The sequence below is a fragment of the Musa acuminata genome, chromosome BXJ2-5, assembly GCF_036884655.1.
Source record: "Musa acuminata AAA Group cultivar baxijiao chromosome BXJ2-5, Cavendish_Baxijiao_AAA, whole genome shotgun sequence".
NCBI classification, from domain to species: domain Eukaryota; kingdom Viridiplantae; phylum Streptophyta; class Magnoliopsida; order Zingiberales; family Musaceae; genus Musa; species Musa acuminata.
The window spans coordinates 6939114-6957499 of NC_088342.1; the positions used below are offsets into that span (position 1 = coordinate 6939114).

The window sequence follows — 18386 nt, forward strand, 5'->3', positions numbered from 1 at the left end:
TCTTTAAGCAATGAAACTTGGTTTGGGAGCTAGGTGATCTCCTATATTGGGTAGCATTCTGGTTGCATCTCCGGGCTACTTCGATGATCCTACATAACAGGCCTAAGTCGACGTGCCTTGGCTTAACCCTTCTCATGCTTAAATAAGGAAAACAAAGGAGGAGGGAGATGATAATATCAGTAATGTAATTAAGAGAGTAAAGAGTCTCTTTTGTCTGCTTGTCCCGGCTTAGCCTGGGGCATGACTTTTATACGTGGGAGCTAGGAAGAGCAAATAGGCCTTCATCAATACCCCCCCCCCCTTACCCAACGTGGTATAAACATTTAATGTTTACAGCTTGCCCATGTGTATTCCCATAAGCAACATCTGTGGATTATCAGGATGACACCTCCAATCAAACTTCCTTGCTTCTTTGGGTTAGACAATATGTGATCCTCTTGTCATTCGTTTGAAAGGGAAGGTTGTTGAGGCTTGATCATGTTACCGACCATTAATGTATAGCCATATTTATTTTATTGACTATGAGATTGGTTCATATAAACTCACTATGAGAAGGAAGAGCAGGTAACATGATCGATAAGAAATCGTTCATGTAAACTCACTTTGAGAAGGAAGGATAGGTAACATGACCGATCATAGGGAGTAGATGCTTTTGTACCTCTATTTAGGTATTACTTATGTGGTAAAAAGAATTGAGGGTATTATGATTTATCCCTATCAGTTATATTTAATCCTAGAATTAAAATGAAAACATACGAAATTAGACAGTAAAAACTCATATATATATATATATATATATATATATATATATATATATATATATATATATAGTTTAATCGACCATAATCATCTCAGGACTGTCGAGACGTGCAGTTCTTTCCCAATGCTTAATTTAATATCGTAACGCCACCAACCCCCGGGCCCAGTTGTTATAAACAAACCTTATATCAGTTCAGCAGGCAGAGCGACTCGACAGCACGCAAAAACTCGAAGGAACACCGAGGGAAAGAAAGAAAGAAAGGCAAGATGCAGCGGCCCCAACTCCCGGTGATCGATTTCTCCGGCTTCGACCCGGCGGCCGACGGAGGACCCACCTGGGAAGCCACCCGGGAGCAGGTCATGCAGGCGCTCGGAACCTGCGGCTGCTTCGAGGCCGTCTACGACCGAATTACTCCCGAGCTCCGGCAGTCGCTCCTGGAGGTGATCGCCAAGGATCTGTTCCGCCTCCCTCTCGAGACTAAGCTCAAGAACGCCTCCGACAAGGTCTACGACGGCTACCTCGGCCGGTTCCCGAACCTCGACTACGAGAGCCTGGCCATCAAGGATGCGACCCTGTCAGACGCCATCCCCAGCTTCGCCAGCCTCATGTGGCCCGATGGGAACCCCAACTTCTGGTGCTGCTTCATTTTGTCTTCCTCCATTCTTGTTTGATGTGCATGATGCGATTTGTCGTCCCATATGTTTGGCAGCGAGAGGGCTTCCTCCTTCACGAAGAAACTGGCGGAGTTGCAGGGGATGATAAGGAAGATGGTCCTGCAGAGCCTGGACGTGGCTGAGTACCATGAAGAGCAAATGCAATCGACATGGCACCTGCTCCGGTTCTCGGAGTACGGAGCGCCCGGCGAGGAGACGAGGAAAGTGGGTCAGATGGCACATCGGGACGCCAATCTGTTGACCGCAGTGTGCCAGCTGAACGGCGTTGATGGGCTGGAGGTGGAGACCAGAGACGGGCAGTGGCTCCAAGCCACCCCCAGCTCTCCCGCCTCCTTCTTCATCATCGCTGGAGAATCTTTCTGGGTACGATCGCTTTGTCACTCAAATTTCTCTCTTGACTCTAACAATACGGTACTGCCACGCGCACCATTTTGTCTGTGTTGATGGAAGCAGGCGTGGAGCAACGGCAAGGTGTACTCCCCCATGCATGGCGTCACGGTGAGCGGCAAAGAAACGAGGTACTCTGTTCTGCTGTTCGCGATGCCCAAGAATGAGCGCCCGATTCAAGCCCCAGTCGAGTTGGTGGACGACAAACATCCCCCCATCTTCAAACCCTACTACTACGATGATTACCTGAGGTTCTGCTTCTCAGAGGAGGGCATGATGCAACAGTTCAAGCTAGTCGCTTACTGCGGGACGGACGCAACCAAGGAAGCTGATGCATGATCGTGTCGTTCATATTACTGTTGTCTTTTCAGGACGTATTGCATCTTTTTTCTTTGGTAATAAGAATGGACTCTGATGCATTGCTGGATCCAGAGATTGCAATACATGAAGTCGTCGATCTCAAATGTAGGGTCGCTTGGTTGGTCTTCCCATGGTTTTTAAGAGCTTGGTATTTGGTAATGGTTGCACAGTGTGCCTTTCCCTTCTCGCAGAATGTGTAGTTCTTTTCTGCTTCGTTCAAGGAGACTAGTATCTGTCATCTTCTTTCCCTCACTCACGCTGCTTCGTTGAAGGAGGCCATACGGTGTTCTTTCTTTCAACAGGGTGCTCGTTTAAAGTCAGGGTGAAACCAAGTATCGGTCAGAACTGGTTTGCCTTGTGCTTTGGTTTCTAGTAACATCGACGCATCCAAGAGCCACCGACGTTGGAACTTGGAACTGTATTGCAGATAGATCCAAAGCTCTCTCTCTCTCTCTCTCTCTCTCTCTCTCAAACATCTATTAATTATAAATGAGTTGCTTCCCGTCTGCCGCAAGCCTTCAGTGTCTCGCCATAACCAGAAGCCGTGACGTTGCAGCTGTCTGCTTCAAAGTATGCGTGAGCCCGACGAAGGCTGATCTGACTAAAGACCGAGTCCGAGTGTCCGGTGAAGCGCGATGATCGATGGCGAGGAAGGAGGAGCGGTTGTTGTTTCCAAGGAAGGGGTGTTAGTGTAAACAACTTTTAAGCCGTGACCTCGGGGCCGATGCAGCTCGGTTCGGGTCCGGATGATGGGGATCTCCTTGGGACGTTTCTTGAGACTGCTGAGGTGGCCGATTGCGTTGATTTGATCAGGACGGGGTCGTCGTTTCCTCCGAGAAGGGACTCCTCGCCTGGGCGTTTAGTGGGAGACCTCCGTCTTCGCACCTACACAAAGGTCGGGTCGGGGAGCTCGGCCCGACCCCTCCGACGATTAGGTTAGTGGATGGTCAAGGGGGTTTTTTTAGCTCAGTTCTCCTCCCTGCTCCTTCATAGCGTGAGGGTTTTTATAGTAATAATTACCGTTGCATAATGTGCCTGTCCGTAGGGAGCAGAATCGTACTTCTGGTGGCGTCTGACATTGTCGTTGGCGTGGCGTGAGAGATCGAGCCTGAGTAGGGTGTTATTGTGCATTGGTAGGCGTTTCAGTTTGCTTTGACCGGGTGTCTCATCGGGTCAACAAAGGCATGAGGCATCAACTGGGGCAGGTGATGTCACGCGAGTCTTGTCGCCGTTCTTACCCTCATAATATTCCCCCCCTGAAGGAAGCTATGCGTTGGTTGTAGTGATGGGGTTCCGAGGCATGGCTTCAGCTTTGAGAAAGTGTCCTTGCCCGGGGCTTGTCGGCTTGACGCCGGGGCCGTGGGAGTCGTGGAGTTTAGCGGCGAAGGGGGGCCGCGTTTACAGTGATGACCCTGGGCATTGGGCGGCCGAGGAGCACAGCTCAGCCGAGCAGGGGCTATGGTCTCGGGGAGGGTGGAGCTGAGGCGCACGACGCAGGCGAGCTGGCCGCGCAGGTGTGGTCTCGGGCAACATACGGTCGAGGAGCATGATGCAGGCGGGCTGGCCGCACATGTGTGGTCTCGGGCAACATGCGGTCGAGGAGCACGACGCAGGCGGGCTGGCCGCGCAGGTGTGGTCTCGGGCAACACGCAGCTCTGGCCGCGCAAGTGTGGTCTCGGGCAACATGCGGCCGAGGAACCACTTGGTCTTTGATCAGCAATCCACTGCTTAGTGATGCGCAGACGCGAGAAGCCGGGTCGCTTCCTAGGGAAGCCCAAAGGGCCGTCACTTTCCGGAGTCGTTGATTTTCGAGGCTGATAAGATAAGAGCTCCAGGATCCGCACCGCGCGCCGGTGGGCTGCCACGTCAGGCCATATTTATGGCGAAGTGACGTTCTGTCACGGACAAACTTCGAAACAGGGTGTTTGATGTAATGCTTATGTATGTCCGTGTCGTTCGACATGTTCTTGCCTTGTACAGAATGTAGAGGGGCGGCCGAAGGCTTAATAGTCCCATTTTAGTTGGGTTGGTGGCCTCTTTAGGCTTGTAAATAAAGGTTGTGTCATGTGGACACGTGCGAGAGCTTTTCGGTCTGTAATGGACCATTTTACCCTTTGTTGTGCCACTGTTCAGAGCTTGTAAAGTCTGTTTGTAATTTGCTTTGTCTATGAAGTGTTTTTCGGACATGTTTGCTTGTGGATCCCGTTTGAGGCGTTCTCTTTAACCCGTTCTCTCTTTTGTTGGTCCTAAGGGACAATGGGAGGCTTCGGGGAGGCTGACCTTTGCGGACGGACGCGCAAGGGTGCCGCACGACTTAGGCAAAACCAGCGAAGTCCGTGTCATATGGTATCAGAGCGGGACAAGCACTCATAGAAACACTTGACATGCAAACGTGGGGGACCTAGCGGGGCTGCGTTGAGGGCAGTCAGCAACGCGCGACCGTTTGAGGGAAAACGGGCATGGAGATGTAGGGAAAAGGAGTCGTTCAGAGGAGCGGGCATCTGAGTTTGGCATTCAGAGGAATGGCCAACCCTTCGCGCAAGAGGCACCACGAGAACAGGCAAGCTTGGAAGAATGTGGAGTGCACAAAGGTTGGGATGGCTGAGTTTGAGCTACGACTCAACGTTGACAACTTTACTTGATGGTGCTCAAGGCAAGCGAGGCGCTTGGCAAAAGGATGAGACCATGCAAAGTGGAATGAGTTGCTCAGCGACCGAAAGAGTGTGCAAAGCTCACAGAGGTGAGGGGAATTGCTAACTCGAAGAATTCGGTACTCATGCATGGGCTTGTATGCGGACGATGGATTGTTCGTGGCCATCCCAAGGCGACCGAAACTCGGCGCCATGGAGCATTGAAACTTTCTCTTCGGCATGCGAAGGATACGTCCGGAGGAGGCTGAAGTGTGCAACGAGTTCAGCATGTTGCTAGGCCTTGAGGGGTGCAGTGGTGGCTGTATTGACGTGGAGGCGCAATCTAGCAAGTGCGTTTGCAGGAGGCAGAACAATGCACAGTTTGTTCAACAGATCGGAGTAGTCCAAGGGGATGGTGGTCTACGAAACGAAGAGAGATGTTGCTCCAATGGGACAGTTATCCAGGAGGGATAAGTCTCGGCTCTCCAGAGGGAGAATCATGTGAGACGGACCTCACATGTTGAGGAGGAGTACCTCAACAAACAACAACTCCATGAAGCTCGATGGACTGAGCAAGCGGCGAGGAGTCGTCGCATAATCTCGCTTGAGAAAATGCATTGGTTGATGCATTGCGAGATCAAGTGGGGGAGCGACCTGATGCAACTTAAATGAAGGCACACTTAGAGTCGATATGGAGATCGGACTCAAGGGAGGGCTGACCCGTGGAATGGTGGGCGCGAGGGCCACCATCGACTCAATGCAAAAACGAGGAGCGGAGCAACTTGGGTGTAACTTGGCGAAGTACCCAAGCCGCATGAAGGGAGCTAGCATAGAAGTTGGAACGTGGAGCAGAGGCACAGTGCTTCCCTTAGACAGAGGTCAAGGACATGAACTCTTGCAGAGGCAATAGTAGGATCATGTTGTTCCATGGGTCCTTCATTCTGACAGAGCGGACTCATCTTGCATGGTGCCAAAGACGAAGGGAGCTTCGGAGCACATGCACCTTATCTCGGAGAAGCATTTGATGGAGGAAATAAGGCGACTCAATTTACGGAGGCGAAGTTGGGTTCAGAAGGCCTTAGCACGGGGCAATAGGACGCAGAGGCGGGTACTCTTGAAGAATATGCCACAGTGTTGCCATTCAAAGTTGCCATGAAGGAAGCGGTACGCAGCGGAGATTGTGCTGGTAGGGGCAGAGGCCCAGGATCCAAACAATGGTGCACAAATTACAGTGAAGTCGGTGGACTTCTGGAGCTACTAGGCGACGGACTGTCCTAGAGCGGTGCTTCATCTAGGTGTGACCCAAGAGTGGGTGGATGAAGGTCGATTGCCAAAGGAGCGAACAAAATCGAAGGTGGAGGAGACCCTGCGATGTATTGGCAGAGGCCACACATGGAGGGTTCACATTTCGAGTTTATTCCACAAGGATCAGAATGCAATGGAGATGTCACCAGGAGGCGACATGGTGCAGCGGATCGTGGTGGAACAGTTCGTGGCAATGCGACACACACGACATAGTCCCGTGAGGGATGAGATCATATGGAGGTATGATCGGGAGCTACTGGGAGCTCCACTTCGGTGAACAACACGACGGCAAGAAGGGCTATGGATTCAAGGAGTGAAGGCTATGGTACCGCAGAGGCGGGTCTTCCGGGCGTGCATCGAATTTTGCATCGGATGAAAACCTTGGTAATCAGCATATGGGGGCTGTGTTCCACCAAGGGAAGAGTTCGAATGCAAGTACCAGTGAGTCCCATGGGAGGGACTTGATCATGCAGAGGTATGATCGAAGCAGCTGGAGAGTCGGACTGCTCCAGAGCTCATATTCGCTTAAGGGAGCCCGACAAGTCAGAGGACAAGGTCGAGTAAGCGGACGTTGCTACCAAGGAAGCTAAGGAGAACAGAATCGATGCAAACTCTACAACGTGATGGCAGAGGCCATGCATGGGAGTTGCAGTCTGTCTTTCCATCGACCAAACGGACTGCTTGGAGAACACAGAGGTGTTGAAGCAGGGGGTCGAAAGGGGCCAGGAAGCGACGACGAGTCCAGAGGGACTTAGCTACCCAAAATCAAGCAATCAGTGAGAATGAAGGTGGACTCAGAGGAGTGTCACGAAGGCATATCTACTGATTGTGAAGAAAAGGGATGTAGATGCGAGGCGACGGATAGTAGTGCCATGGGCATGGCAGCGCCATGGTACCGCAGAGGCGGGACTTCCGTGAAAGTCATTGATCCCTTGCTCTCATGGAGGGAGAGCGCTTGGTCGTGAAAGGGGCTGAGGAGGTGGAGAATGCAGAGGCAATCTTCAAGTACCGAGACAAGGCTGAAGGGCAGAGGCCGAAGAACCTCGTAAGACCGGTGTCAACAAGTTTCTCATCAAGATAGCCGTAAGTGAAGGACTTCGGGTCATGCAAGAGTGCACGACCAAGGAACGAAGCAAGCAGTACGCGGTGCTGTACCTTTGCTACTAAGTGGAGTAGGCGGCAGGGTTGATGGAGAAGACGGTACAATCCCAGAGGCGACCTCATCTATCAGAGAATTACTCCAAGTTGGGGTGAAAACTTCCTGCATTCCAGAAGTTCAATGGCATTGAGAAGGTGAATCACAGTAGCTAACTCAACGCAAGGAGTGCAAACACTTCAAATGCTTCAGAAGTGTGAGCAAAGAGCAGGCGAAGGCCAGTAACCAGCTCGATGCATGAAGTACAACCTCGAAGAGACGGGCGAAGTCAAGTAACCTTTGCCTTCTCAACTCTTAAGTGAATGGGCGAAACCGAGTACCCCAATTCTCTTATCTATCCAGCAGAGGAGCTCTGTACAAGTTCAAAGACCCTTCGAAGAGAATGGAAGACAACAGTTGTCAAATCCTCACCAATGGTGATCAGTGCTACTGAGAGTAGATTGTCCGCTTCATTTCCCAACGAAATTCCAATCGAAAGCGGAAGTGATGCGAACCTACTTGGATGTGACAACTAACTGAAAGAAGAGTCAATGAGCAGATTTTGTGGAGGAAGGACCCAAAACTTCAGAAGTTTGCGAGACGATGCTCGTTAAAGCTCCAACAAGCATCCACCCAGTTCAAGCAGCATGTGGAATTTTTGAGAGACTAGCGCAGTAAGGATGGTCTTTTCCTTCATTTTGGGGGATCCGCAGGAATCAACAAGGATCAACACAACTCAGCCAACCCCACACCAGAGTCAGAGTCACTGGTGAGTTGAAGCAGCATGGCGGATCAAAGGTTCGACTACTCAAAAACAGCAGCGGAGAGCAGCTGGGAGCCAGGAGGTGCATTGCAGCTGGAGCAGAAGATTGAAGACTCAGCAAAGGCGAAGAGTTGTAGTGTTCATAAAGGCTTCGACGAGGACGTCGACGGGATAAGTGGGGGAGAATGTCACGGACAAACTTTGAAACAGGGTGTTTGATGTAATGCTTATGTATGTCCGTGTCGTTCGGCATGTTCTTGCCTTGTACAGAATGTAGAGGGGCGGCCGAAGGCTTAATAGTCCCATTTTAGTTGCGTTGGTGGCCTCTTTAGGCTTGTAAATAAAGGTTGTGTCATGTGGACACGCGCGAGAGCTTTTCGGTCTGTAATGGACCATTTTACCCTTTGTTGTGCCACTGTTCAGAGCTTGTAAAGTCTGTTTGTAATTTGCTTTGTCTATGAAGTGTTTTTCGGACATGTTTGCTTGTGGATCCCGTTTGAGGCGTTCTCTTTAACCCGTTCTCTCTTTTGTTGGTCCTAAGGGACAATGGGAGGCTTCGGGGAGGCTGACCTTTGCGGACGGACGCGCAAGGGTGCTGCACGACTTAGGCAAAACCAGCTAAGTCCGTGTCAGTTCGGTCTTCCTGACGCAATATGCTCCAAGAGGGGAAGGTCGCCATTTTGGCGGGATCTGGGCTATAAATAGCGTATAGTTGGCTTCCTGCACGTCTCGTTGCTTGCATTCGTTCGATTTTCTCTCCGGACGATTCTGTTTCGCACCCATTGGCCGTCCCACTCCCCCTTCCAAGATTTGGTAAGGATGGCTTTTCCTCCTTTGCCTTCGTCTTCCTCGTCTTCCACCTCCGGTAATGTCGGAGAGAGGACGTTGTCGGCGAGCCCCCACTCATCATCCGATGAGAAGGCTGCTAGAGCCCTCGAGTCGTTAATGTGGCCGCATGATCTCGACTCCACCGTGAGCGAGTTGTCGCTCGGCTACCTCTAGGGTCGCTATGGTATCCCGGAGGAATTTTCGCTCATTACCCCTGAGCTGGGGCAACGAGCGTACGACCCTATCCCAAGGGGTTTTGCGCTAACCTTAGACGCTTTTGAGGCCGGGTTGTGTCTCCCTCTTCACCCAGTCATAAGTTCTTATGTCTTGTGGTGGCGCATTTCTCCCTCTTAGATGGCGCCGAACTCCTGGCGCTACCTGGTGGCATTCTTAGGGGAATGTCATTACGCCAATGTCACCCCGAGCCGGTCCCTTTTCCTTTTCTGCTTTCGTCTCTCAAAGGGGTCGGGGGGTTACTATCTGTCCGCCCAACCGGGCTTCCGGGTCAGCGGGGCTCCTTCTAGCAACATGGGGTGGAAGGAGTGTTTCTTCTACGTATGCCATCCGGAGGGCTGGAGCTTTGGGCTCCGGTGGGCGACGCGTGCGATAGACAATACTGCCCCGACCCTAAATGACGAGGAGCGCAAGGGCCTTCAAAGACTTAAGGAGATTATTTCGGCCTCCCAAGTCATCCGGAAGATGACCGAGGCGTGGCTGGTCGAGGCGGGTCTGAGCCTGATGCCTCGAGGTATGCCTTTAGCGGATAGTGGCAGGGTTTCTATTTTCGGCATTTTAACCGATGTCAACATCTACATGCAGAGATGGTGAACCTCATTGCTGTGCACGGGGGGTGCTCTTCGTCGACCCCGTTGCCGCGTCATCAGGCCGACCTGGGTATCGGCACAAAAGAGGCATCGGTGGAGCTTGAAGCAGGCCATCCTCGGAAAAAGGCCAAGACCGTCACCTCGAAGAAACCAAATCCGCCGGCAACTCAGCCAAGGGTGGTCGTTGTTGAACCGGGTGCACGCGACCGGCGATAGGGCCTTGGTTGGGGGGAGGCCAGTCCGAGCAACGCGAGGGTAGGGAAGGCGCCTCGGGAGCCTTGCATCCGCGATATGTGCCGCCTCCCAATAGGGGCGCAGAACGAGCCTTACCAGGCTCGTGTGATGGGCGAGCTTTCAGAGGGCCAACCCTCCGATTCGTTGGAGGCCCGGTGGGCTGGACTTACCCGCGAGACCCGGGTATGGGTCGACGGGGAGGCTGTGACCGTGTTTGTCCGAGGCGGGCTCCACCCCGCCATGGCTCGGGAGCTATACACCATGCCCTCGGATGTACTGCTTGGTAAATCCGCCAAGTCGTTGCTGTGTGTAAGTGTCTCACCCTCGGACCCCCACTTATACTTGGGCGGAATTTGTCCTGACGTTTTTTTTTCTTGCAGGGCCAACATTATACTATGGCGTTGGCGGACCGCATGCGCGATGCAGGTCGGGCCCTTGGCATTCTGTGCGACCGCAATGTCGAGCTGCGCTGGGAGATCGAGGAGGTCCGCGCCGGAGCAGCTCCGGAAGCGGTCGCAACGGTTAAGCAGAGCTCCTTGGAGCTAGAAGCGGAGGTGACGCGCCTTAAGTCTGAGGCGACGACAGCTGATCAACGTATCTCGACGCTGGAGGCCGAGGTCCTACGCCTCAAGTCTGAGGTGAAGGTGGCCGAAGAGAAAAACGAAGGGCTTCAGGGGCTCCTAAGGGTGACTCGGACCGAGGCACGTCTGGCCCGAGCCGAGGCGAAGGGGGCTTCTGAGGCCCTGGCCGTCGAGAGGGATCTGCGGCCAGAAAAAGACAAGAAGCTGATCGAGGACTACAAGCAATCCTCGGGCTTCCAGCTCGGGCTGGTCCGGTCGGGGCAGGTTACCTATGAGTATGGGTACCGGATTGCCCTGGGCTGGTTCAGGATGCGCCACCCCATACTGGAGGTCGAAGAGAATCCCTTCGCCTCACTCCCCAAGGACCGAGACATAGACATGCCGGATGAGGTCCCCTTTGACGATAGTGTTGGGGGCTCCGACGGTTATGGTAGAAACTTGTAATAATCTAGGGGGTCGGTCTGGTCTTGTAACCTGACTTTTATTTAAATGGAAAGTTTTGTTCAGACTTTTACTTCGCGTTTGACTATACAAAAAACTTCTTAAAATTTCGCACATTCCACGTCCTTGGCAAAGGGTGGCCTTCAATGGTTGCAAGCCGATACGTGCCGAGCCGGATGACGTCAATAACCCGGTAAGGTCCTTCCTAGTTAGAGGAAAGTTTGCTGCGTGTTCGGGTCGGGTCACTGACTTCGGTCCTGCATATGACTAGGTCGCCCAATTTAAACGGTCGAGGGCGGACCTTGCGGTTATAGATTCTCGCGACAACCCTCTTGTTAGAGAGGTCTTTCATGTGCACGTCAGCACGTCGCTCTTCGATCAGGTCGAGGCCGGCTCGTAGTCCTTGGGCCGATGTCTATTCGTCGTATTTCCCTGTCCGAGGGGTAGGAAAAACCACTTCGGGGGGCAGGACGGCCTCGGTACCATATGAAAGGCTATAGGGGGATTCTCCGGTTGCGGTTTTGGGGGTGGTCCGTAGGGACCATAGGATACTGGGGAGCTCTTCCACCCAAGCCGATCGGGCTACGGTCACTCTCCTCCTGAGTCCGTCCAAAATAGATCGGTTGGTCACCTCGGCCATCCCGTTCGTGAGGGGGTGGGCCACCGAGCTGAACCTCAGCTAAATCCCATAGTTCGCGCAGAACTCTCGGAACCTTGTGCTGGCGAACTAGGATCTGTTGTCCGTGATGATGGTTCTAAGCAAGCCAAACCGAGTCATGATGTTTCTCCAGACAAACTTCTCCACTTGTCGTTCTGCGATCGTTGCTAGCGGCTCGACCTCGAGCCATCTGGTGAAGTAGTCTACTCCCACGATAATATATTTCCGTTGCCCCGAGGCCAGAGGGAAAGGGCTGAGGAGGTCCAGTCCCCATTGCACGAATGGCCATGCACAGTGAATGGGGGCGAGCGGGACTGCAGGCTGCCGGGGCGTCCGGGCGTGCCTCTGGCACGGGCCGCACCTCTGTACGTAAGATTTTGCGTCTCGAACCATGGTGGGCCAATAGTACCCTTGGCAGAGGATTTTGTAGGCCAAGGTCCAGCCAGCGATATGTTCTCCACAAATCCCTTCATGAACCTCGGCCAGGACAGTCTGAGACTCTTTAGGCCCGAGGCACCGCAGTAGTGGGTGCGAGAAGGACTGCTTGTAAAGCCGTCTGTTCACCTCGGAGTACCATGCCTGCGTTTGGCGGATGCGCCGAGCCGAAGCCTCGTCAGCGGGAATGATCCCGTCGCGCTTGAAACGCGGCATCTCCTGCACCCATGTGGTACGAGCGTTGGCTGAAGACACAGCCGAGACCTACATGGCGCGAGAGGGGAGCCTTTCGATCTCGGGGTGGGCTCTGGAGTCCGACTTTGAGGCCAACCTAGCCAGCTCGTCGGCTCGCTCGTTCTGACACCTTGGCACCTTGGATACCGTAAAGTGAGAGAAATTGGAGGCTAGGCTTTTTACCTCCGCCAGGTACTTTGCCATGGTTGGTTCCCTAGCCTCGTATCCACCGCTGAGTTGCTTGGCTACCAGCTGCGAGTCGGTGAGGACGTGGATGGCATCGACCTGCATCTCACGGGATAATCTGAGCCCTGCTAGGAGTGCCTCGTATTCGGCTTCGTTATTGGTTGCGTGGAACCCGAAGCCGAGGGAGCGCTCGAACGAACGCCCGTCGGGGGCCGATAGCACTAGTCCTACGCCGGCCCCACTCGAGGTGGACAAGCCATCCACATGCAGGATCCACGCTTCCCCGAGTTGGTCGGGAACCTGGTCTTCAGTCTGGACGAGTTCTGAGATGAAGTCAGCCACCGACTGTGCTTTGATGGCCGTCCTTAGTGCGTAATATATGTCGAACTCTCCAAGCTCTACCAACCACTTGAGGAGCCGACCTGCAATGTCGAATTTAGATAAAACCTGTATGAGTGGATGGTCGGTGATTACCTCGACCGGGTGGGCTTGGAAGTAGGGCCACAGTTTCTGGGCCGCAAGTACAAGCGCCAGAGCAAGCTTCTCAATTGGCGGATATCGCTCCTTAGGCCCATTCAGGACATGACTGATGTAGTAGACCGGTAATTGTTCACCGGAGGTTTCTTTGATCAGGACGAAGCTGACCGCATGCCGGGAGGCAGCCAAGTAGATGCTGAGTTTTTCCCCCCAAAGAGACTGAGGCAAGGTGGGGGAGGTTGGCAAAGTGTTGTTTGACTTGTCCAAAAGCTTCCTCACACTGCGCCGTCCATTGGAAGTCCTTCGGGTTCTTTAACGCTCGGAAGAAGGGGAGGCAACAATCGCCCGATCGGGATAGAAACTGAGACAAGGCAGCGAGCCTTCCGTTTAGTCGCTGCAGGTCCTTTATTGTCCGAGGGGCTTGCATATCGATGATCACTTGGACCTTTTCTGGATTGACGTCGATTCCTCTTTCGTGTACGATAAACCCGAGGAACTTTCCCGAGTTGACACCGAAAACACACTTCGCCGGGTTGAGTCGCAGACCATAACTTTGCAGCGTGGCAAATGTTTCGGTCAAGTCGGTCAAGTGGTCTACCGCCGCACAACTTTTCACGATCATGTCATTGACGTAAACCTCGACGTTCAGCCATATTTGTTGGGCAAACATCTTGTTTACGGCTCTCTGATAGGTTGTGCCCGCGTTCTTTAACCCAAACGACATTACTTTGTAGAAATATACTCCTAGATCGGTGAGGAAAGTCATGTGCTCCTGGTCCTCGGGCGCCATTCGGATCTGGTTGTAGCTAGAGAAGGCATCTATAAACGAAAGGCGGGCATGCCTGGCAGTTGCGTCGACCAACTGGTGTTGGGAAATAATTGGGGGCGACATCATATGCGCAGCGGAAGAACAAGAAAACAAAATCCCCGATTCCCAAAAAGATGTTCGTCGTCGTGCAAAGATTGGTGCGCAAAACACAAAACTGCGTATAGAGATTGTGTTACCTAGGGAGATCGTATATCCCTGTTTCCTTGCGGATCCTTAGGAGAGGGTGAAGGAGGTCAAGCGTCCTCCTCTCTAGCGGTGATCCACACAACACAGCAGGGTTGCGACGACCTAGCGGTGATCCACACAACACAGCAGGGTTGCGACGACGAATCCCTCCTATTTATAGAGATCCCGTGTCAAACCCTAATGGGTCCTTCCCTAGTGGGTATTGGATCTGCATCCAATAAGACAAGGGCTCCGTCGGATATCTTATATCCGAACCTCTACTCATCGTAATGCCTACCATATGTGTGTGACCCTCTAGGCCCAATATCGAGCTGGCCGTGAGTCATACCTGTCAGAACTCCTTCTAACTCAGTGAATTATTATCTCTGTAATAATTCACTCGACTCATCGACTACGGACGTACTAGGCCACTACGCCATAGTCCCCAGACGATATAGGGGAATCCAATCCATTGGACCTGTCTGTCCTCAGTTACTGTGTACCTATAATCCCTCATCCATCTAATATCCAAGAGACCGTATATCGAGCATGGTGCTGTCAGACCCATACGGTTTCTACTCGAGTCTCGCTCTAATCGGATTCTCCCGGAGAACTCTTTCTCTCTCAACCCGAATGACCCTGGCCAGGGATTTGTCTGAGCAAGAACACATAGGATATTCCTCTCATGACGCCGAGAGTGGATGATCCTCTATTGACACTCAATAGCCCTCGTAAGGTCGACTACCACTCCCAATGACCAACTGTACTAGATCTGGGGACAGCCAAACCTATAAGTCTGGTATCAAAGAGTGGAGCACTCATACAGGACATCCTTGGTGTCTCAAGTGTAAGGACCAGATACACCACTAGGACTACGGAATCGCTGTCTGACAATAAGGCATCATCAACCATCCAGCATTCCGTAAGCGGATCAATCAGTGAACTCATTCTCCAATGAGCACCTGTACTGTATCCCTAGTGTCCCTACACGAGCAGCTATGAGACCAGCTGCATCCATCATATGGACGGGTATACAGCACACCAGTCTATCCGGTTATCACGATGTCCCTCTCGAGTAACCTATGACCGGGATTATTTAGGATATGTGTTTAAAGGTGAATCGATCTCATTATCGTGATCTCATCACGATCCGATTCCCATTGCACAAATCAAAGACATCACAATATATATATATGCATTTATGCAATAGTTATAAAGTGATATACGCCAAAATATAATAAGCAAAAAGATTCTGTATCAAGTCACACGTGCCATCACTCACGTGATTGGCTTGCTGGGCACCTATGACTAGCAGCTGGTCGATCCTCGGGAGCGGATAGCAGTCCTTTGGGCATGCACGATTGAGACTAGTGTAGTCAACACACATCCTCCAACTCTCATTATGTTTCTTCACCAGAACTACATTAGACAATCATCGCGGGTACTTGACTTCCTCTATGAAGCCAGCTACCAAGAGTCGCTCCACCTCTTCGTAGATGGCCTGCTGTCTGTCTGGGGCCTGGCGTCGTGGTTTCTGCTTCACCGGCCGAGCATCGGGTGATATGCTGAGGTGATGTTGGGCGGTCTTTGGATCAACGCCCGTCATATTAGATGGCGACAAAGCGAAGACGTCGGCGTTCTCTTGTAGGAAGCCGACGAGCTGTTCCCGCTCCTGCTAGGTAGTTCCAACTCGACTTTTATTGTTCGGTCTGGGCGATCCTTCATCAATGGCACATCACAGGTGTGGGCCGTCGGCTCAGGATGCAGGTTCGGATGCTTCTTTTCCCTTGGATCCTCCAGGGGTCGGTCGGTCTTCACCCTTTTGTGTAGTGAAACCGTCGTCAGGTAGCACTGTCTAGACTCCCGAGGGCTCCCCCAATCCTCCCCCGTTCCCGTGTGGGTCGGGAACTTCACCGTCTGGTGGTAGGTGGAGACTACAGCCCTGATTTTGTTGAGGGTGGGGCGACCGAGGATGGCATTGTATGCTGTAATGAGATCCACTACTAGGAAGGTGGACATCACCGTCTTTGTTCTTGGCGATGCTCCTAGAGTCAGGGGCAAAGTGACGGTTCCCAACGGTGAGATCGAGTCACTAGTGAACCCAGTGAGTGCTGAGCAGATAGGTTCCAGGGCCTCTTTGGCTAGCCCTAGTTTCTGGAAAGCGTCAAGATATAGCACGTCAGCCGAGCTTCCCGTGTCGATCATGATTCTCCTCACCTGGGCATTGGCGATTCGAGCAATTATCATGAGCGCGTCATCGTGCTTCGGTCGCTCAGCGCCCTCGGGGGGGAACGCGACCTTAGGGTCGGGGCCGCGTCGGGGAGCGTCGTCCCTAGTTGAGCGAGCGTATGCCTTCCTTCCGGACATGCTGATCCCACCAGACGCCGGGCCACCCGTGATGACGTTGATGTGGCGCTCAATGGGACCCTCCGGATGGGGCGATGATTCCCTACTCTATTGGACGTACCGACTAAGGTGTCCTCTTCGGACGAGCTCCTCGATCTGTTGCTTCAGCTCGCGGCATTCTTCAGTATCATGTCCGCTTTGCTAGTGGAAGCGATAATACTTGGACCGGTCAGCTAATTCCCGTGGACTCTTCATTGGGACGGGGGCCTTGAGCAGCCCTTTTCCCCTTATTTGGAGAAATATCTCCGTTCGGGATGCACCCGAAGAGGGTACGGGAGACCTTGGCGCGGGAGGGTCAGGCCGATCCAGCCTGCGCCTCGGTGTGGGAGGCTATTGACCCCGAGCCGGCTCCGGCCTTCCCCTCTTGTGCTCTTCCCGCTTCCCGGCCATCTAGGTCTCGGCCGCGATGAACTGGTTCGCTCGTTGGAGCATCTCGAGCACCGTGGTAGGGGGTCGCTCCACGAGGGACCAGAAGAACCTGGAAGGACGTAAGCCTATCATAAATGCCTACATCAATAGAGAAGGGTGAGCATCCGGCAGTCCCCGGATTTGAGCTGCAAAGCGATTCACAAAATGGGAGAGGGGCTCGTCCTCCCTCTAGTTGAGTCCGAGGAGAAGCGCCACGAAAGGCTTCGGCCGTGCATAGGCCACGAAGTGGAGCTCGAAGTCCTTGACGAGTTGGTCGAAGGAAGCGATCGCTCCGGTTTTGAAGCTGCTATACCACGCGCGGGCCAAGCCTCTCAGAGTGGTGGGAAACGCTATGCACATCAGAGCGTTAGAGGTCTCGTATAGCGTCATCTGGGCACTAAAAGTGGCTACATGGTCTGCTGGGTCGGTGGAACCATCGTAAGCATCCAAGGAGGGGAGTCGGAAGTTCGGGGGGACTGTATGGTCCTTTATCTCGGGCATAAATGGGGATCCCTGGTGTGCGTCCTCCCCAAACTCTCCCTTCGACCTGCAGACCTCCTTCTGCATATCGTCGAGTCGCTGATTGACGAAGCGCAACTGGGCTCACAGGGAATCCGTAGAATCCGAAGATAATGCCTCGGGTTCCGGGTGGCCTCTTGGGTTTGCCACCACCCGACCCCCGGGTGGGGGTGACAGGTGTTGAATCTCGGATTTTGATGATGAAACTGATTGATTGTGCTTAGATGTTTAACTGCATTTTGAGTGATGTAGGTCTACTCTATCAGGATTAGACAGTTAACGCAGGAGGAATTAACGTTGCGCCGGAGGAGATCACGTTAGGATATTGGATGGCAAAAGGCTTCGGACGTCGGGCATCGAGCCAAGAGTGGAATTGCGCCAAGGATATCGGGCTTGCGGAGGTCAATCGCCGATTGGGCAATAAGCCGCAAGAGAGGACGATGCATCAAAGAATCGGACGAAGCGCCAACCAATGACGTGCCGGGCAACAGAATGTCAATTCGCTTTGTAATAATTGTCTAGATCGGAGTAGAGTTTTGGCTTGTGTGTGCAAGATTAACTACGATAACGACGAAGACATAAAGCGAAACAAAGTGTCGGAGTCAAGCGTGAAGGATTTGTTGTGAGTTCGAGAGTTCAACGGAAGTTCGAAGGTAAGTCGGGAATGCTGCCGGAACTAGCCGAGAATGAGTAGGGAGCTTGCCGAAGGGTTTTTCGGAAGCTCGCCGGAAGGTTCGTTGGAAGTTCGTGGAGCTCACTGAGAAATATCGTAGCTTGCCAAAGGAACTTGTCAGAACTCGCCAAGATCAAATCGTGAAGTCTAGGAGTTTGCCGGGAGTCCACAGAATGGTTTCCGAGATTTTATCGGAAGACCGTTGGAAGTTCGCCGGAAGCTCGTCGGAAGAAGTCTTGACTTGCTGACTTTATAAAAGCTTAGGAAATGTCTTTAAATTCGTAGTTAGTATATTAATTAGGGTTAGGATTAGGTGTTAATCTTATAACCCAAGTAGGGGCCAATTGGGCCTGAGTTTGGACTAGTTTGGACCAAGTTTGGAGCCCAACTAGTGAGTTGTAAGGGTCTGGCGGTGGCACCGCCCAGCACCCGAGAGCCAGGTGGTGGCACGGCCAGTACACTGTCAGTGTCAGA

At 52.7% G+C, this 18386-nt stretch overlaps 1 protein-coding gene across 1 annotated transcript; it reads left to right on the top strand.

Annotated features, from left to right (window-relative positions):
• The first annotated feature begins 955 nt into the window (after positions 1-955).
• Positions 956-2367, top strand: LOC103984819 (probable 2-oxoglutarate-dependent dioxygenase AOP1). Its single transcript, XM_065108394.1, has 3 exons — positions 956-1394; positions 1470-1797; positions 1888-2367. The coding sequence occupies exons 1-3, from the start codon at positions 1027-1029 to the stop codon at positions 2158-2160; spliced, it is 969 nt and encodes a 322-aa protein (XP_064964466.1). The 5' UTR covers positions 956-1026; the 3' UTR covers positions 2161-2367.
• Positions 2368-18386: the final 16019 nt, after the last annotated feature.

Excerpts from the sequence above, each read along its gene's own strand:
- LOC103984819 (XM_065108394.1), top strand. The coding sequence starts at position 1,027 with ATGCAGCGGCCCCAACTCCCGGTGATCGATTTCTCCGGCTTCGACCCG. Across the intron at positions 1,395-1,469 it reads GATGGGAACCCCAACTTCTG|CGAGAGGGCTTCCTCCTTCA; the intron begins GTGCTGCTTCAT and ends TATGTTTGGCAG. Across the intron at positions 1,798-1,887 it reads TCGCTGGAGAATCTTTCTGG|GCGTGGAGCAACGGCAAGGT; the intron begins GTACGATCGCTT and ends TGATGGAAGCAG.